The sequence below is a fragment of the Sus scrofa genome, chromosome 8 (genome assembly GCF_000003025.6).
Source record: "Sus scrofa isolate TJ Tabasco breed Duroc chromosome 8, Sscrofa11.1, whole genome shotgun sequence".
Lineage (NCBI taxonomy): Eukaryota > Metazoa > Chordata > Mammalia > Artiodactyla > Suidae > Sus > Sus scrofa.
Genome location: NC_010450.4, coordinates 29,513,862 through 29,530,777, shown reverse-complemented (window position 1 = coordinate 29,530,777; position 16,916 = coordinate 29,513,862). Strand labels below are relative to the sequence as shown.

The 16,916-nt window shown below is 48.0% G+C and overlaps 1 protein-coding gene across 7 annotated transcripts in view; it reads right to left on the bottom strand.

The window, feature by feature from the left end:
* The window catches only part of TBC1D1 (TBC1 domain family member 1), a 220,231-nt gene that overhangs the window by 59,797 nt on the left and 143,518 nt on the right, over positions 1-16,916 (bottom strand). For all 7 annotated transcript variants that reach the window (XM_021101100.1, XM_021101102.1, XM_021101101.1 and 4 more), the window contains one exon: positions 16,670-16,809. In XM_021101100.1, coding sequence (XP_020956759.1) covers positions 16,670-16,809 — 140 coding nt within the window. The remainder of the gene's footprint in view (positions 1-16,669; positions 16,810-16,916) is intronic.

Below are 16,916 nucleotides of genomic sequence, written 5' to 3'. Positions count from 1 at the left end.
GAAGGCTCCTGTGCATATTACGGTCTTTGAGCCTCAGGATTCTCATCTGTAAAGTGAGGTGTCAGATTCAGAACCCCTTTTCTTTCTAACATGAAAAGCTCCAAATAATCTAAGCTACCAACAATATCAGGAGACTTTACTGAGCTCCACAGACTCAGGGGATCATAAAAAGAGTATTAAAGAGAAGTACTTAAGTAAACAAAAAGAGCCCTGTAAAACCTACTATCCAAGAGTCTGTCTCGTCCCAGACAAAAACCAACGCAGACACACGTGCCGAAGATGATGCAGACAGAACCGGACCATTCCAGAAAGAATGACGTAGCAAAGGGATAACAATGAAACCATTTCTGAGCCACAGCTGGCAGGGCAGTTACAGATCACAACCAAAGGAGCTGTGAGAGGTGGAGGGCAGGAGAGCCAGGGACTGTGGGCAGTGGACGAGAGTCGATATTAATCCGAGTGACCAAGAAGGCAAAAGCCAAAGCCTCCAAGGAGAGGCAACTGGGGGAGGTGACCTGGGTCATTATCCCGCTACAAGCAGGCACCGTGATATGTTTTTCATATCATTGATGTTACTCCTTCAGAAAAAAGATTAAAACATTCTATCATCAGGAACCTTAAAATGACTGCAGCCACAGAGTTTAAACTTTAACAAACTATGTTATTTTAGGAATAGAACATACCGATTTGGACTAACCTGTTGATTACAATTTCAAAAAAAAAAAAAAAAAAAAAAAGCTTTTAGTTTTATGGAAAGAGCAATCAGAGAAGATGAAACATGGTCTCTTTTAAGCTACCAGAATGAGAAAAGGGTTCTATGAGCTTTTATATTTCTTAATTTAACTTTTATTTTTTAAAAAGGTTTCCATTCCCAAACTATTCTCTGAAGCTGTAAACATAACATCCTGACATCTTATATCTGCTGGAACCAGAGAAATTTGGACACTCACTGAGCGAAGTGCTCTGCGACATCCAAGGCTCTTTCCAAGACAGGTGAGCAGGTGCTAAGTGGCCCCTGGGAGCAAAGGCTTCTGAGGGAGGTGACAGCAGCAGTGGGAGAGCCAAGAAGAAGAGCCTTCGAAAGAAAACCATGCATCTCTAACTTTAAGGCTTGATTTCTGACAATTAAGGCTGTCATTTTCTCAACTCCAATTACTGGTCACGCCAAATTTAATAATTTCATAGAATAGGAGTTCCTGTCGTGGCGCAGTGGTTAACGAATCCGACTAGGAACCATGAGGTTGCGGGTTCGGTCCCTGCCCTTGCTCAGTGGGTTAACGATCCGGCGTTGCCGTGAGCTGTGGTGTAGGTTGCAGACGCGGCTCGGATCCCGCGTTGCTGTGGCTCTGGTGTAGGCTGGTGGCTACAGCTCCGATTCAACCCCTAGCCTGGGAACCTCCATATGCCACGGGAGTGGCCCAAGAAATAGCAACAACAAAAGACAAAAAAAAAAAAAAAAAAAAAATAATAATAATTTCATAGAATAAAGGAGGGAAAAGTCATCAAATGATCATCTGTCATTTAAGCCAACAAGAGAAGTGATTCTATAACTGAGTCCATTTCCAATAAATCTGAATACTTGCTACCAACATGATCTATAACAGAAATGTGTTTCCACTTTAACCTCCATAAAGCTAGAAATATTCCAAATGTTTCTTAATTAAAAATGAATTTTTCCTATCAAAATGTCACTATAGGAAGTTCCCTGGTGGTCTAGCGGTTAAGGATCTGGTGTTGTCATTGCTACAGCTTGGGTCACTGCTGTGGTACCAGTTTGATCCTTAGCCCCAGGATTTCCACATGCCGTGGATGCAGTCGAAAAGGGGGAAAATCACATTATAAAACTTAAAAAGAGAAAAGGGGGAAATACCACCTATCACTACAACTTATCAAAACTTCTATAGAATACCAGTGTATTCTCCTTGTATTTTTTCTCAAGTATATGTTATTTTTTACATAGTATATTCCGAGTAGTTAATAATAAAATGCCCACATGCCATTAATATTCCAAAACCATACACCCCTGTGTCCAACAGAAGCCAAGCACCACCTATGAACCAAACCCGCTGCCAGGTTGCAGAACCATAACGAGACAGTGTCCCTGCCCCATGGATCTTGAATGCAGTTTTGGAAATGGGTCCCCAGGACTCACCATGGCCGGGCAAGGTCTAAGTGGACACAGGCATGTGAGAGCGCCCTGAGGCCAGCTCGCCACACACATGTCTAAAACCCACGGGGAGCCCGGCATGGCCCGCCAGCCTTTCCTCCCCCAGGGACCTTGACCGCCTTTGGCTGCTGAGCCACGTGACAACTATTTGCTCTCAGAATCCCGAACTCTTATTACTGGGTAAATAGAGCAATCGAATGTCATTCTCAGCAGAGAAACCTCTGCCAGGAGATCACGCAGCTTCTATCCAAGTACTTCTGGTAATAAGATACCTCCATACTTGCTCACACACAATTTCACCCACTTTCGGATACCCACGTACTGTTACAAAGCTAGTGAGCCCCGGTTACTTTCACTGTCCTGGTTGAGCAATATAATTAACAAGAATACACTGAGTTGTATGAGGCTATATCCTCTCTGCCCGTTGGCCCAGACAACATCTTAGGTGGGTCCCCACTGCCATGCTGGTACCATGCCCCTCCCATCCCTCCCTGAAGAACTACCATGAGTCGAGTCAATTGGCTCCCAGAAAACTGGAGTAAAATACAGATTGGTCCTGCTGTATAGCGCTGGGAACTATATCTAGGTGCTTATGATGGAGCTTGATAATGTGAAAAAGAAGGAATGCATATATGCATTGTGAATGGGTCACCCTGCTGTATAGTAGAAAACTGATAGAATACTGTAAACCAGCTATAATGGAAAAAAATAAAAATCATTAAAAAAAAAAAAAACACAGTTTGGCAGTCAGGTAATCAGATGCCTCTGGAGCTAAGAGGTCCTACAGACTCGGGGGCTGGTTGGCTGGCTGGCTGGCTGGCTGGCCGTATACAGTGATGAACAAGCTGGGGGAGTTGGTGTGTAGAATGAGGAGGAGACCACAAAAGAAGAGAAAAAAGAATTGCATGATCCCAAAAAGAGGGAGCCAGAGAGACTTCTTTGGTTCCAGTCAATGTTCTGATTCCTGGCTCTTGCCCTTATCTTGATTTTTACAAGCCTCCTTCTGATTAAGCTTGCTGGAGTCATTTTCTGTTCTTGCAACTAAGTGATCACTGGCTGACGAAGACAGGCTTAGGCTCATCTGCTTCCTGAGCACCCTCTGAGCACAGCCGATCTGCAGGGGGCATGTGAGGATAAGCTACAAGCACAAAACGACTTCCTCTCTCAAGAAGCTGGAAACTGGTTGAGGGAGCAAAAACTGAATATAATTAGGGAAACAAACAGGTTGGTGATACTCGACCGGATCTGGTTTAATGAGAAGAGAACCACAATTCTAAGTCCATTCTACCACTGACGGCCTGTTTGATCTTAAGTGGGTCCCTTTCTGTCTCTAAGCCTCGATTTCTTCACCTGTAAAATAAGGAATTTGGAAAAGTTCTCATTTTCAAAGTTCCCACTTACTTTTAGGATTCCTTGAAGGCAGTGGACTCACCTCCTCCCTATCTAGTAACCATCACTTTAGAAGCTGGGTGGGCTGCAGAGTCTCTGCCCAAAGTCAAGCACGTCTGTCAGGAGGGAACGCAGCATGAGTGCCACCCCCTAGGCACCATGCCTGCAGCTCTGAGTGAGGAGTCAGGGCGAAGGGAAGCCTCTAAGAGCTCATCCCCAGAGCAGCATGTCCAAGAGAACTTGGACGAAGGGAAGGTTCCAGAGCTGTGCTCTCCAACATGGCAGCCGCCAGCCACACGTGGTTCTTGAGCACCTGAAATGAGGCGAGAGTGGAGGATTCAACTTCTACCAGCACTGCAGCTAGTGGACAGTACAGACCTACAGGTCAGGACCAACAACCGCAAGACACAAGTAGGCAGTTCTCCAACAGGGCTGCAAGGACCCTAAGAAACATCAGGAGCAGAGAGGCTGACCATGCTGAGAGAAAGGAGGAAGGAACACCAGAAAGGACCAGAAGCTGGCTTAGGCTCATCTGTCTGTTCATGCTAAAGCATGCTGGGCCGGGTGTCGAGGGGACAGACGCAGCCTTCTGGGCAAAGGGAACCAGCCCATGCAAGACGACAGCAGCGTGAAGCAGCCCAGCACACGGGGAGTGGGCACCACCCACAGCTCCACACGCACACTCCCCTTCATCCTCACGACCGCGGCATCTGACAGGGTGGCCACGTGCTCAGCGGAGAATCAGTGCTGCCCAGTGGCCAGGTGACAGAGTTCCAGACACAGACACAAGACCTCTACTAGGGACTTCGGCTCTCTTGCTACAAAGGGGTCACCCTTGGCCCTGGGTGCCTCCTCCTTTGTTCTCCTCAGAGCTGCAGGGGAAGCAGAACGGGAGCAGCCGCACTGTGACCAGAAGGTGGTCAAGAGGATGAAACAGAAAAGTAGAAAGGACCCCAGCCCACTGGGAATGTCGCAGAACTAATGAACAGCCTGGACCTGCTATCAGCCAGGCTCCTTCTTATGTATGAATTAATCCCTCTCCGGTTATGCCAGTGTAGCAGGATTTCCAGAACATTCAAGCGAGAGACAATCTCTCAGTGAGGTCAAATCTGCAACCTGGAAGTGACGGGCTGAAAAAGGTGGAACTGACCTGGCAAATGAATGGAAATGCAGCATCTGGTCTACCAGTACGTAGCCTCCTGCATGCTGGGAGCTATACAAGGTTCGATGGAGACCAGAGTGTTAGCGACAATGGAAGAAAACTTGCAGGAGATGGTGCATACATTTCCCTAGGGAGAATGATGAACTCAAGCCACACCGGCCATTCTGCAAAGAGACAGAAGAAATGCCTCCTTTGTTAAGGCAGGTATCCCTGCCTACGCCCTCTAATCTAAGTCCCACACTTAAAAGTCTTGCAGGACAGAAAAGGCCAAGTGTTCCCACACCCCACCCCCAACACAAGTCTTTGCAAGAGACAAGGCTGCTGCCAATAGGAAAAAGAAAAACTTCCCTTCAGTAACTGTCTGGGGAAGATGCTGCAAAAAACCAAAACAAACAAACAAACAAACAAACAAAAAAAAATCAAAGAGGTGAGACTATAACCTCTCATCACTAAGACTGTCCTCAACCGAAAATTCTCAAGCTAACACACCTGGACAGGAAATGAGCACAAGTCTTCAACTTTCTGTGGAAAACCCATTATTCTCCCAAGTATAAAATGCATGGATTGGGACTGCAAGTTATTTTCAGAATAATATAAGATCATAATTATAGCATTCCTACTTTGGTAGGTGTTTAAAATCTTGTTAGCACTCATTCTGCAAATATTTTCATTTATAGGACAATGACAAAGCAAATTTACTTGGGGAAAAAAATCCATTTAGAAAGCAGTGTAACGCATCCCTTGGCTTTATCTCTGGATTTTACAAAACCAAGAGTGTGCTAGCAGCTGAAATTCTGGGGCCACTAGCTCAAGTCCAGTGGGAACGCCCGGCCTTGCCCCCTCCAGGAGGTACAGTGTTTTCTTTCACTTAAATAGATGAAATTAGCAGAAACCACTCATCCAGGAAGTTTCTAATTCTGTTTTTTAAAAATGAGAATTACCAGTAAATAATGCCCCAAATGTGTATGAGCAAGAATTAGCATGTAATTCTAGAATACTGCCAACATAAGAATTGTTCTTTTACTCCACCGCAGCTTCTCACCACACAAACACTAACTTGAGTAAAGCAGTCAAAACTCCTGATACTTTATTCCTAAAACTGTCAACAGCTCATGACTGTGATTAAGAGACTGGTTCTGGGGCAGAACTGACCTGATTTGAGTTGCAGGTCTTTCAATATTTCTGGCCTCCTCTGTGAAAGGCCAGGGCATAGTAACGGCTGCGCAGAGCCCACGTGAGAATTACCATCTGACTGTGTGAAGGCGCCAACACTAACTGCCTAATATGTGATAAGGATAATTACAATGGCTATTATTAATAGTTTTATTGCAAAGAAGATAGGATTTGTTTGTTGTTTCATCATCTGCCAAAGAACACATTTCTAATTTTCAATCTCTTTATTTTATTAACAACCACTCAGGGCTTCTTTGGCTGGAGTTTAAATCAGGATGGGATGTACCCTTCCTTGCCTATTAGCTGCTGCAGCTTGAGAAATTCAGAGGACCTCACAGTGCGGCCCCCAAGCCTGCAGTGTCAGCATCAGGCTCTTGTAAGCACTGCAAATGCTCAGGCGCCACCAAGTATTCTGGCTCCAGAATCAGACACTTTAGGGGTGAGGAACAGCTAACTTGTTTCCACAAGTTCTCCAAGGGATTCTGGGCAGGCAGTCAGAGGGCAGCTGAAAGAAATGCAGCCCTGGGCCAATGTCACTACCCTGTAGCCCTGTGACTACTGCCCTCGGGAATGAGGCCGCTGTGGGAGCCCTGATGGAGGATCCCTACCCTCGCCTTCCTGGGTACTTCTGGGGGCAACATCAGTGTCCCCTGTACCCCCCCCAGACCCCCCCGCAGCCTGGAGCAGATAGCAAACAAGGCCGGCCAGCAGGGGAGCTCAACCATTCCCACTGGCCTAACCACCCTCATGGTCAAGGCCCCTGGAGAAGGAGGTTCCACAACACTCTTAAGACCCTTTCTCAGCATATGACCACACAAAAATGTGCACACAGGCAGAGAAAGTGCAGAGAAGCACTATTCATGAGAGCCCAGAGGGAGAAAAACCCAAATGCCCATCGACGGGCAAACAAGTGTATCTGAAGTCTATCTATACACTGCAGTGTTAATTGACTATAAAAAGAAATGAAGCACTGATACACACTACACATGACGAACCTTGAAAATATTCTAAGTGAAAAAAGCCACACATACAGAACCACATATTATTTATACAAAATATCCAGAACAGGCAAATCTATAGAGACAGGAAGATGATTAGTGGTTGTCTAGGGTTGGGGGGAGGGGAGGGAGTTTTGGGAAGTGACAACTATGGGTTTCTTTCTGGGGGACAAAAAGATTTTAAAAATTAGATTACAGTGATGGTTCCAAAACCCTGTAAATAAAGAAAAATACACTGTATAATTTAAATGGGTAAACTGTATAATACATGAATTATAGCTCAATAAAGCTGTTTTTAAAACAAAACAAAAGCTTCCTGCCAAGGACTCCTCATGAGAGCTGCTCTAACCTCCCAGCAGTGCTGTCCAGGGAGCAGGGTAGCAGTGCGAGACCTGAGGCCAAGATTGGGGGAGGAGGAAGCAGGCCAGCCTGCAGGCAAATTTAAGGAGGCATTCATCCTCAGGGCCATGAAGCACAGGGCCCATACACGCAGGGCCCTAAAAGTGAGTGCCTCCTTAAATTGTGCACTCAGGATGCCTGCCTGGCTGCCTGCCTCGCCCTGGTCCTGCCCTGATTCTGAGACTGCTTCAAGTTCAGATATGCCTACAGAGTCTATCCTGAGGCTATTTCCAGACTACTTACCATTTCCTTGCTTTATAAACCTCACTAGCTCCCCAGTACCTACAGATTTCAAGTTCAAGGGTGACAACTCAAGATCCTCTACTTCGGACTTAAACCCTGCAGGCTTACGGGTACAGCCTCCAGAGTTAGATGGGCCCTACGGATGCTGTAAGCAAGGATTTACACTCCAGAATCTCCAGTACCCAAGCCCTCAGCCCCTCCCCAGCCTTCCTAGCAAGCAGCAGAGGTTAAAATTCAATCTCTGGGTTACCATCAACCCTCAGCACCAGGCTTCACACAAAGTATAAGGACTGACTGACTGTTTAAATGTCAATGGTTAACTAGGAAAGGCTCAATCAATGCTAACTTACAACTGTTAGCAGGCACAAAAACAGCAAACTGAGACAGAATCTAGCCATTTGCTGTGGCTTCCCCATCTGTACTGACATGCCAAAAAGCATGAGGAAGAAGAAAAATCTACTAGCTTCAAACTACTGAAATCCATGAACAAACAATTCCCAATATTTCATCTTGAACCTGGGCTTTACTGACCACAGAAAAGCAAAGTTATGTGGAAAGTAAGTTAGGAATAATCTTAAAAAGCCATGTGTCTCTGGCAACCAGAGACCATTTGTTCTCTTCCTTATTTTGTCAACACCCTAAAACCTTGCAGAAAAAGAAAGAAAAACATCTCGATTTCAGAACGGTAGCTCTCCATTCAAATAAGCTGCAAATGAGCAAAGGAGGTACATACTATAACAAAAACAAGACCAAAACCAAAAACACGGAGGGGATAAAAAAAGAAAGCACACTTTTCTGGGACTGGAAAAAGAAAGGAGGGCCATCAAGACACAGGGAGCAACACTGCCACCAAGTGGTGACCGGGTCTCAAGTCGCCCTCTGACATCTGAATCAGCCTTCTCAATCAAGGCTGCGGTCTGAATGCTTTGGGTGGGTTTAAAAAGAAAGATTTCAACCCCAGGCCCATCCCCACCTTCCTGACCAGGTGAGAGCAGAGGGGCCGGTGCAGCCCATAGTATAAGTCTCCCCACGTGACTGATACACAGTGAACATAGAGAACCAGGGATCAAAACAGAGTCGCAAAGATGTCACTGTGATGCTTAAATGTTCCAGTCAAGTTCTGCTTGCAGTTTTTCTGCTTATATCGTCCATTAAAATTTCCTAATGGTAAATAAATTCTTGAAAATTTGGCCATGAACAATAAAGCACAGTCATACAACAGTTCTACATTTTTCACAATAACATAAAGATTCAGATTAATTCCTTGGTTTTGCCATTACTATTTGCAGCTAATGTCTAATCCAATCAACCAAACTGTACCATAAATCAGGCATATTGACACGGCTATACTCACAACACAAAAACCCTTTGAACTTCAGTTTTACTGGACTACTGGCTTATACAATAGGTTTCAAATCAATAAATCTTATCTGTATTAGATGGGTTTTTCCTTTTCCTCTTTTTAAACAAGACATGTAAAGTCAATGCTTCTATTGTTAGTGAAATCGTAAAGACACAATGTAATCGGAAATGCTTAAATGAAAGGCATTAGACCAAGACTAAAATTGTCCCTTAGCCCACAGAGGTTAAGTAAAAGAATTTTCCCCCATTCCATAGTTGGGAGTTCCCTAAAAAATTATTTCTTAACCACAAAGAATTATATTTTGTATGAAACACTAGGAGGAAAAACTGGAGTCTTTCTACTACCAAACGTCTAGTCAGAGGTTGATTTTCAGCATTTTTTGCAGGCCTGACAATTAGGGCAGAACCCACAGCTAAGAAAACAAACACCTGCACATTCTCTGTGCCCTGCTGCCACCCAGGAGACAAAGCTTCCCTGGAAAATAAGCCGGCAGGAACGAGGCAGACGCCATATGTTTGGTTTCACTTGGCACGCTGTCAGGTTTTTCTTTATCCCTAGTACCACATGTTTCTTTTATCACCGCATTTCCCCCACCAGACCAACTCGCTGCTTCTCCAGGCAGCACAAATCCCCCGGAAAAAAATGTCACCGGCAACCAGATTTACTTGAGGCCTGACACACAGGGGGGACTCCTCAGTCACCTACAGCAGCAGGGAGGCGCACGGAGTCCTCACCTAGGACCAGAAGGTCTGCACTGCACTGAATACAGGGGCTTGTGCTAAGCCCTTGCCAGTCATGGTGGACCAGTATCACCTGCACCACTGGGGAGCCCATCAGCAATGGAGACCCTCTGGAGTTCCCACTGTGGCTCTGCAGTTAGGGAACCCAACTAGCATCCATGAGGACGCAGGTTCAATCCCCGGCCTTGCTCAGTGGGTTAAGGATCCAGCATTACCGTGAGCTGTAGTGCAGGTCGCAGACGCAGCTAGGATCCCGCATTGCTGGGGCTGTGGCACAGGCTGGGGGCTCCAGCTCCAAGGTGACCCCTAGCCTGGGAACCTCCATATGCTGCGAGTGCAGCCCTAAAAAAGACCAGAGTTTCCGTTGTGGCGCAGTGGTTAACGAATCTGACTATGAAACCATGAGGTTGTGGGTTTGATCCCTGCCCTTGCTCAGTGGGTTAAGAATCCGGCATTGCCGTGAGCTGTGGTGTAGATCGCAGATGCGGCTCGGATTCCGCATTGCTGTGGCTGTGGCGTAGGCCAGAGGCTACAGCTCCGGTTCCACCCCTAGCCTGGGAACATCCATATGCCGCAGGAGCGGCCCAAAAAATGACAAAAAGGCAAAAAAAAAAAAAAACGAAAAAAAGAAATGGAGACCCTCTGGACCCACCCAGACCCACAGCACCAGAACCTGCCTACCAAGAGGACCTGAATGCATGCACGTCTATGAGGTGCTGCTCTAGACCTTGAGGGGAAAGCCACCCCACACAGGGCTGTCCACTCTGCATCTGGAGGACAGCAGTGCCTCTACCTTCTTCCCCGGCAGGGCAGACCTGTGGGGGGACCACGATGGTAAGGTTCTGAAAGTGACAAAGGACTGTTAGCCAGTCAGCAGCCTCGCTCTCCCCTACTCAGAGGCTCAACTGCGTCGTCCTCACAAACGCATCTTACGCACCAAACTTCAGGGCGGCGCCCCTCACAGGTTTAAGTGAAGCCTGACAACACGGCCTTCGATGGAGTTTATAGGTTACCGGGTACAAACCCTTCACATCCTTGGCCTCTCACAAACCTTCCACTCAAAGACCCAGTAACCCAAAGGAGGGAGAACGCACGTCCCTGAGGATTCTGGGGCACGGGTCCTAAGCAGTCTTGACCAAAAGCACCACTGAAGACTTCGCTTTCAGTGTAAACCACCACGCAGCTTTCAGCGTTCTACTTTGTGATCTTCCTGGGTGTGTTTGTTGGCAGAAACGTGTACCTCGCCAAGTCTTCAAGTACCCTCGGGTGATGCCCTATTTATCACACAGAGTCAACGCAGCGTAGCTGTGCACCTGACCCACCCGCAGGGATGCAGGGCCCCTGCGCTGAGGCGCAGGGTGGAGACCGTCCTGCTGGCTGGTTTGCTGCACTAGCTTCAGGTGGGAATTCCTACAAGTGACCAACTGGTCTCTGTCGAGTTCAAAAAATAAGTAAAAGATCCTGCAATCTGGGGACGTTCACACTGGTCCTACTAAACATTTATCAGTAAACGTCGACATGGAAACTGCCCACCTACTTCAGACAGGTCTCCAACACAGAAACTTCAGATTCCTGCAACTGAATTATTTCACAGGGATTTTGCACGTCAATGTCACAGAGCCTTGAGGAAGTGACAGACAGGCTGCCTCTGTGTGAGGCAGCGTCTGCACAGGCGACTCTCTCGGCTCCGTCCTGCCCTTGCTCTCACCCCGCATCTAGCTGGGAGTCGTGCTCCCTGTTCACTGAGACCCTCCTCTCCAGGTTTGAGCCCATCGAATGAAGACAGGGACCCCAGATTACAGAAAATTCTATTTCACCTTCGCCTATATCCTTATTGCTCTGCAAACATCCTGGTTTTTAAATTATGTTTGCTTTATTAGTATTTTCCAAGCAGAACAAAATGGATGGGGCAGCATAAATATTACTCACTTTTTCAGCTTGAAGAAAGGTGAGACCTAACTGAGAGTTGCCGTGTCAGAATATAAGTGCAGAATAGTCATAGAGTCACACTGAGCATCTGAAACATTTTAAAAGGCACTGAGTGCTCCTTACAAGCAGACTTTTATGTCCCTCACGCCCAAGCCAGAGCCACCAGCTGCAGCCACCTGGACGGCCTGCGGTCCCAGCCCTGAGGCATCGCCAGCAGCACATACTCTGCGGGATGTCAGGGCCTTCAGCTGCCTGAGGGTCTGGAGGCCTCACAGCTGGAGGGGAGCGGGCAGCGAGCACACGGGCCCAAGGGGCCCCAAGACCACAGCGGAAGGCTCTGTTCTCTGCACCCTAAGGATGGGAAACAGACGGCGGCAGAGGAGGAAGATGCCTGATTCAGGAGAAGAAAATTCAGAGACGTGTCAGAAAATCAACCTCCCCGACCGGCACTAACAAGGGAGGGAGGACGGTCAACTGAGGGCAAGTCGGGTCTTAAAACGCTCTGAAACGTGTGGCTGCCTGGCCAGCAGGGTGACACGGGGACAGACTGGGAACCCGAGGGAAGGTGATCCAGAGGAGGAGGCAGGCCCGGGCCCACCCACAGGGCGCGCCAGCCACAGTCCAGCCGCCCACAGCTCAGCACGGGGCTGCGGGGCACCGACCTGAGCTCCGGGCCCACCTGCCACCTGCTGGCCCTGGGGTTTGGGAAGAGCAATTCCAGCCACTCCAAGCCTCTGCTCCCTCACCCGTGAAAAAGGTGTCATAAAAACGCTGACCTTCATAAGGCTGACCAGGCCTGAAAGGAAATAACTCATGTACAGGACCCGCCAGAGAGACGGGCACGGTCAGGGATGACGATGACACCAACGCAGAGTCGGAAAGGCTCTTATTTTCTCTTCCCTCCCTCTCCCATACACCAGTACCTATAATTTAAAAACACAGGCAGCACTTCTTCATTCCCTAAGGGCAAAATGGACACAAGCTGAAAGAGGAGGAAGTGAGTTAAAAATCACCACTGGATAAACATTCGGTTTTAAGAATCAGCAATTTACTTGCCTCGCCTTCAAAGTCATAAAGCCTGTATGGACTGCAGCAACCTGAGGATAAAGATAATGAACACGCAAATAAACAGAGGATGTGTCAAGGAGATCAATCCAATGGAAAAAGTCACGATAAGGAGAGGGGGGACTTGGGATGGAGTGGCCAGTGTGGCTGCAATGAGAACGTGGTTTTCCAGAGTTCCTGTGGTGGCGGTTAACGAAGCCAACTGACATTCACGAGGACGCGGGTTCAATCCCTGGTCTCGCTCAGTGGGTTAAGGATCCGGCGTTGCCATGAGCTGTGGTTTAGATCACAGACGAGGCTCGGATCCTGTGTTGCTGTGGCTTTGGCGTCGGCCAGCAGCTGTAGCTCCGATGGGACCCCTAGTCTGGGAACCTCCATATGCTATGGGTGCAGCCCTAAAAAGACCAAAAAAAAGTGGTTTTCAGCAAAGCAGGTGAGGGAGTTAGTCTCAGGGACACTGGAAGGGTCTTCCAGGCAGAGGGAAGAGCCGGTGCAAAGGCCTCAGGAGGGCATAGCCAGAGTGTGGTGAGAGCCGGGGGCCCCAGCAGAAGCCCTGCTCAAAGGGGCCCAGTGGGTGCTGCACTGTGGCATCACGTGGTGCTGCATCGGTTCCCTAAGGACACCCCCCTGCAGGACATGGTGGGAAAACCGACAGCAGCTGCAGTTGGGGACATGAAGAATCGGTGACATCTGTGGAGGAGGAAGGGCAGGAGCAGCACCCACACAGGCCTGCTGTGCTCAGCACTTAATCAATCACTTAGAGATGCAGAGGGCAGAGCGCATCAGCTTTACACAGCTCATCACCAGAATCAAGTTCAAAACCGCCCCCAAAGGACTGGCTGATGATATAACACTTCACGGGTACAAACTAGATAAAAACCTTAAAAAGCCTTTCTCAAGTGAAGCTAGGAATCAGTCCAACTTTGAAATAACAGGTCGTGCCCCAAAGGACAAGATCCGCTAAGAGCCAGGAATGTGAGTTAATTACCTAAAGCAGAGACAGTTTATGAAGGTGACCTGCATCCAGAGAAGGGCAGCCACTCGTGGAAGGAAGAGACGAAGATTGGGCTGTGGGTCCCACGGGGACCAAGGACACTCAGAGGACAGGACTTTGACTAGAAGAGACTCAACAGAAAGCCGTGCCAGGACGAAGGAACGAGGGCAACGAGCCCGGAGAAGAGCCTTAGAGGAAGAAGCGCCTGTGGGACCCGCTGTCCTTTAAGGACCAGGAAGGGTAAGCAAGCGTGCGCTGCACGGCTCCGAGGCCAGAAGTAACCCGGGGAGGGAAACACAGGCAGACAGGGCTGGGCTCAATGGAAGGAAGCACATCTGAAACCACAGAGCTGCTCTAGGAGGCAACAGGCTGCTTCAGAGTCAGCCCCAGCCCTTAACACGCTCCCAGCCACCGTTTTAAAAATGTTATCATTACACGTGACATGTATGAATACATTAAAGACACCACACAGCACTTCACCCTCCACAAGTCCCCATGCAGTGTGGCACCGTGACACGGCAGCCCTGCTGTCCAAGAGTGAAACTCCACTTCTGGTGCTATTGCTGTTCTGTTGCCTCTATCACAAATCACAGCTCAGCTCTGTGTGTGCCCCTTCCTGGGCCTCCCTCCTTCCTATCCTGTGCCCCCACCCTCAACCGGGCACTGCCAGGACCTGGGAGGAAGAGTCCCCTGCAGTAGGTGGACTCTCCACGGCAGCCAAGGAAGAGCACACGGCCATCCCGCCAGCCCGGGCCTCTCAGCACAGCAGCTCCCCAGGGGCTCCAGCACTGGATGGAGCAGCCAAGCTCTGCTCCACAGCGCCCCCCTGTGGAGGTGCCGAGGCCAGAAAGGTTTCCGGTGGGGGGAACCAGAGGGACTTTCACACATGGGAGGTGACTTTATACTAGAAACATTTGCATCCCTAATTTTCTCTTGAATCTTATGAAATCTGTCCACATTTAAATAAAATGTCAGTAAATAATGCCATTTGCAGCAACATGGATGGAACTAGAGAATCTCATACTGAGTGAAATGAGCCAGAAAGACAAAGACAAATACCATATGATATCACTTATAACTGGAATCTAATATTCAGCACAAATGAACATCTCCTCAGAAAAGAAAATCATGGACTTGGAGAAGAGACTTGTGGTTGCCTGATGGGAGGGGGAGGGAGTGGGAGGGATCGGGAGCTTGGGCTTATCAGACACAACCTAGAATAGATTTACAAGGAGATCCTGCTGAATAGCATTGAGAACTATGTCTAGATACTCATGTTGCAACAGAAGAAAGGCTGGGGGAAAAACTGTAATGGTAATGTATACATGCAAGGATAACCTGACCCCCTTGCTGTACAGTGGGAAAATTAAAAAAATAAAATAAAATAAAATAAAATAAATAAAAAAAAATAAAATAAAATGTCAGTAAAAACATCATGTTCCCGTACCCTAATCAGTGCGGCATGATTAACCCTATATCCCAGGTGAGGAATTAGCTTGTTCCAGATCACAGCTCCGAAGGGGGAGATCTGGGACTTGAACGCAGGCCTCTGCCCCTGCTTACGGAGGAGGTTCCCCTGAGTTCTAAATGCTCTCCCTAAGTTCACCTTCTTGACCACCTCAGACCCTCCCACAGTGAATAGGCCAGCTCCCCGCTTTCCTGCAAACAAGCAGGTGATCCTGGGAGCCCTGACAAGAGGCGCTGGGGTGCTCTTGAACACTAGGAGTGTCGCTCCGCGCGGGAGGATGGACCCCAGCAAGCGCTCTGTGCCCAGCGGCCTAGAAACCACGATGCCCAGCATGCAGGGAGCTGGCGGGGCCTGCTCAGTGCTCTGACCTCTGCAGCAACAACCAATATCCCACCTCGTCCCCAAAGCCTTCACCCAGCCGTGTCAGAGGGCCCAGAGGTCACCACAGAACCCTGTCAACTGCAGACGTCATTGATGAGAATACAATTTGGAGCTAAATATTCATTTCTTACAATATTTCCAGACAAACCCAATTGAAAAGTTTCCTGCCTTGCCTTGGAAAAAAAGAACTCAAGACACCAACTGTGGCATTCTTCCTGCTTCCTCTCCTCGCCCACTCTACCTTGGGGGGCTCTCCAGAGAAGCAAGCACTCATCAGCACGCGCTACCCTTCTAACTCAGGCCCTTCAAACGCCGACTGGGAGACAGACAGCTGTGTCCATCTGGAAACTCACTACACTTCCAGACACAGGCACAGAGGGGCCTGGGGGTGGGCCTGCAGGTGCCAGAGTTTCCCCAAAGGCCAGAGTTCCCATCAGGAGCTGTGTGTTTAACAAGCCTGGTGTTTTTACAGCCACTACCTTAGCAGACCTCTCTGGCCTAGAATTTTAAAAGAAGTTTAAGAAGAGCTGGGTTACTACAAAACATGGCTGTTGGATACTAGCAGGCAATCTATAACATAAAAATGAAATCTTTAAAACAAAACTTTCTTAATTGAGACAAACTGAAATAACTCCATTTACTAAAATTTTTTTTTTAAATCTTACTGAATTTATAAATCCAGCAGCACTCCTTTATATCGTTCCTGCTGGGGAACATCGGTATAGGAAGCTAAATAAACACCAGAGCTCCAACCTCAGTAAAGGCAACAAAAATAACGTTACCACTTTACATCGGATATGTCTTCAGGTCTCACATGTGTAATTTAATGTGTTTCCAGAGTTCCCATTGTGATTCAGAAGGTTACGAACTTAACTAGTACCCATGAGGATGCGGGTTGGATTCCTGGCCTTGCTCAGCGGGTTAAGGATCTGGCGTTGCCATGAGCTGTGGTGTAGGTCACAGATGCGGCTCAGATCCCACGTTGCTGTGGCTCTGGTGTAGGCTGGCAGCTATGGCTCTGATTGGACCCCTAGCCTGGGAACCTACATATGCTGCGGGTGTGGCCCTAGAAATGGCAAAAAAAACCAAACAAACAAACAAAAAAAAAACTCATTTCCCCTCTTCTTCCACCAAATGCACTTTTGCTACAGATGGAACTTGCGCAAGAATCTAGTTTTCCGTCAGGGGTGGGCCTCACCTTCGTATCTGCCAGAGGAATCACAGGCTTTCTGTGGGGTGGCCACTCGGAGGAAGATCTGCTGTCTCCACGAGTGTCTCCGTGTCTTTACCGGGGTCCCAGGGGAGTCACTGAGATGGTTGGCTTTAGATTCAAAGTCCCTAAAATTACAAGACAAATTATTTGTGACTGGTGGGAGATAGAAACAGGTATTTTAGCTTGACTTTTTGTTGTCTTTTTAACAAAGCACTAAATTATAAATCATCTT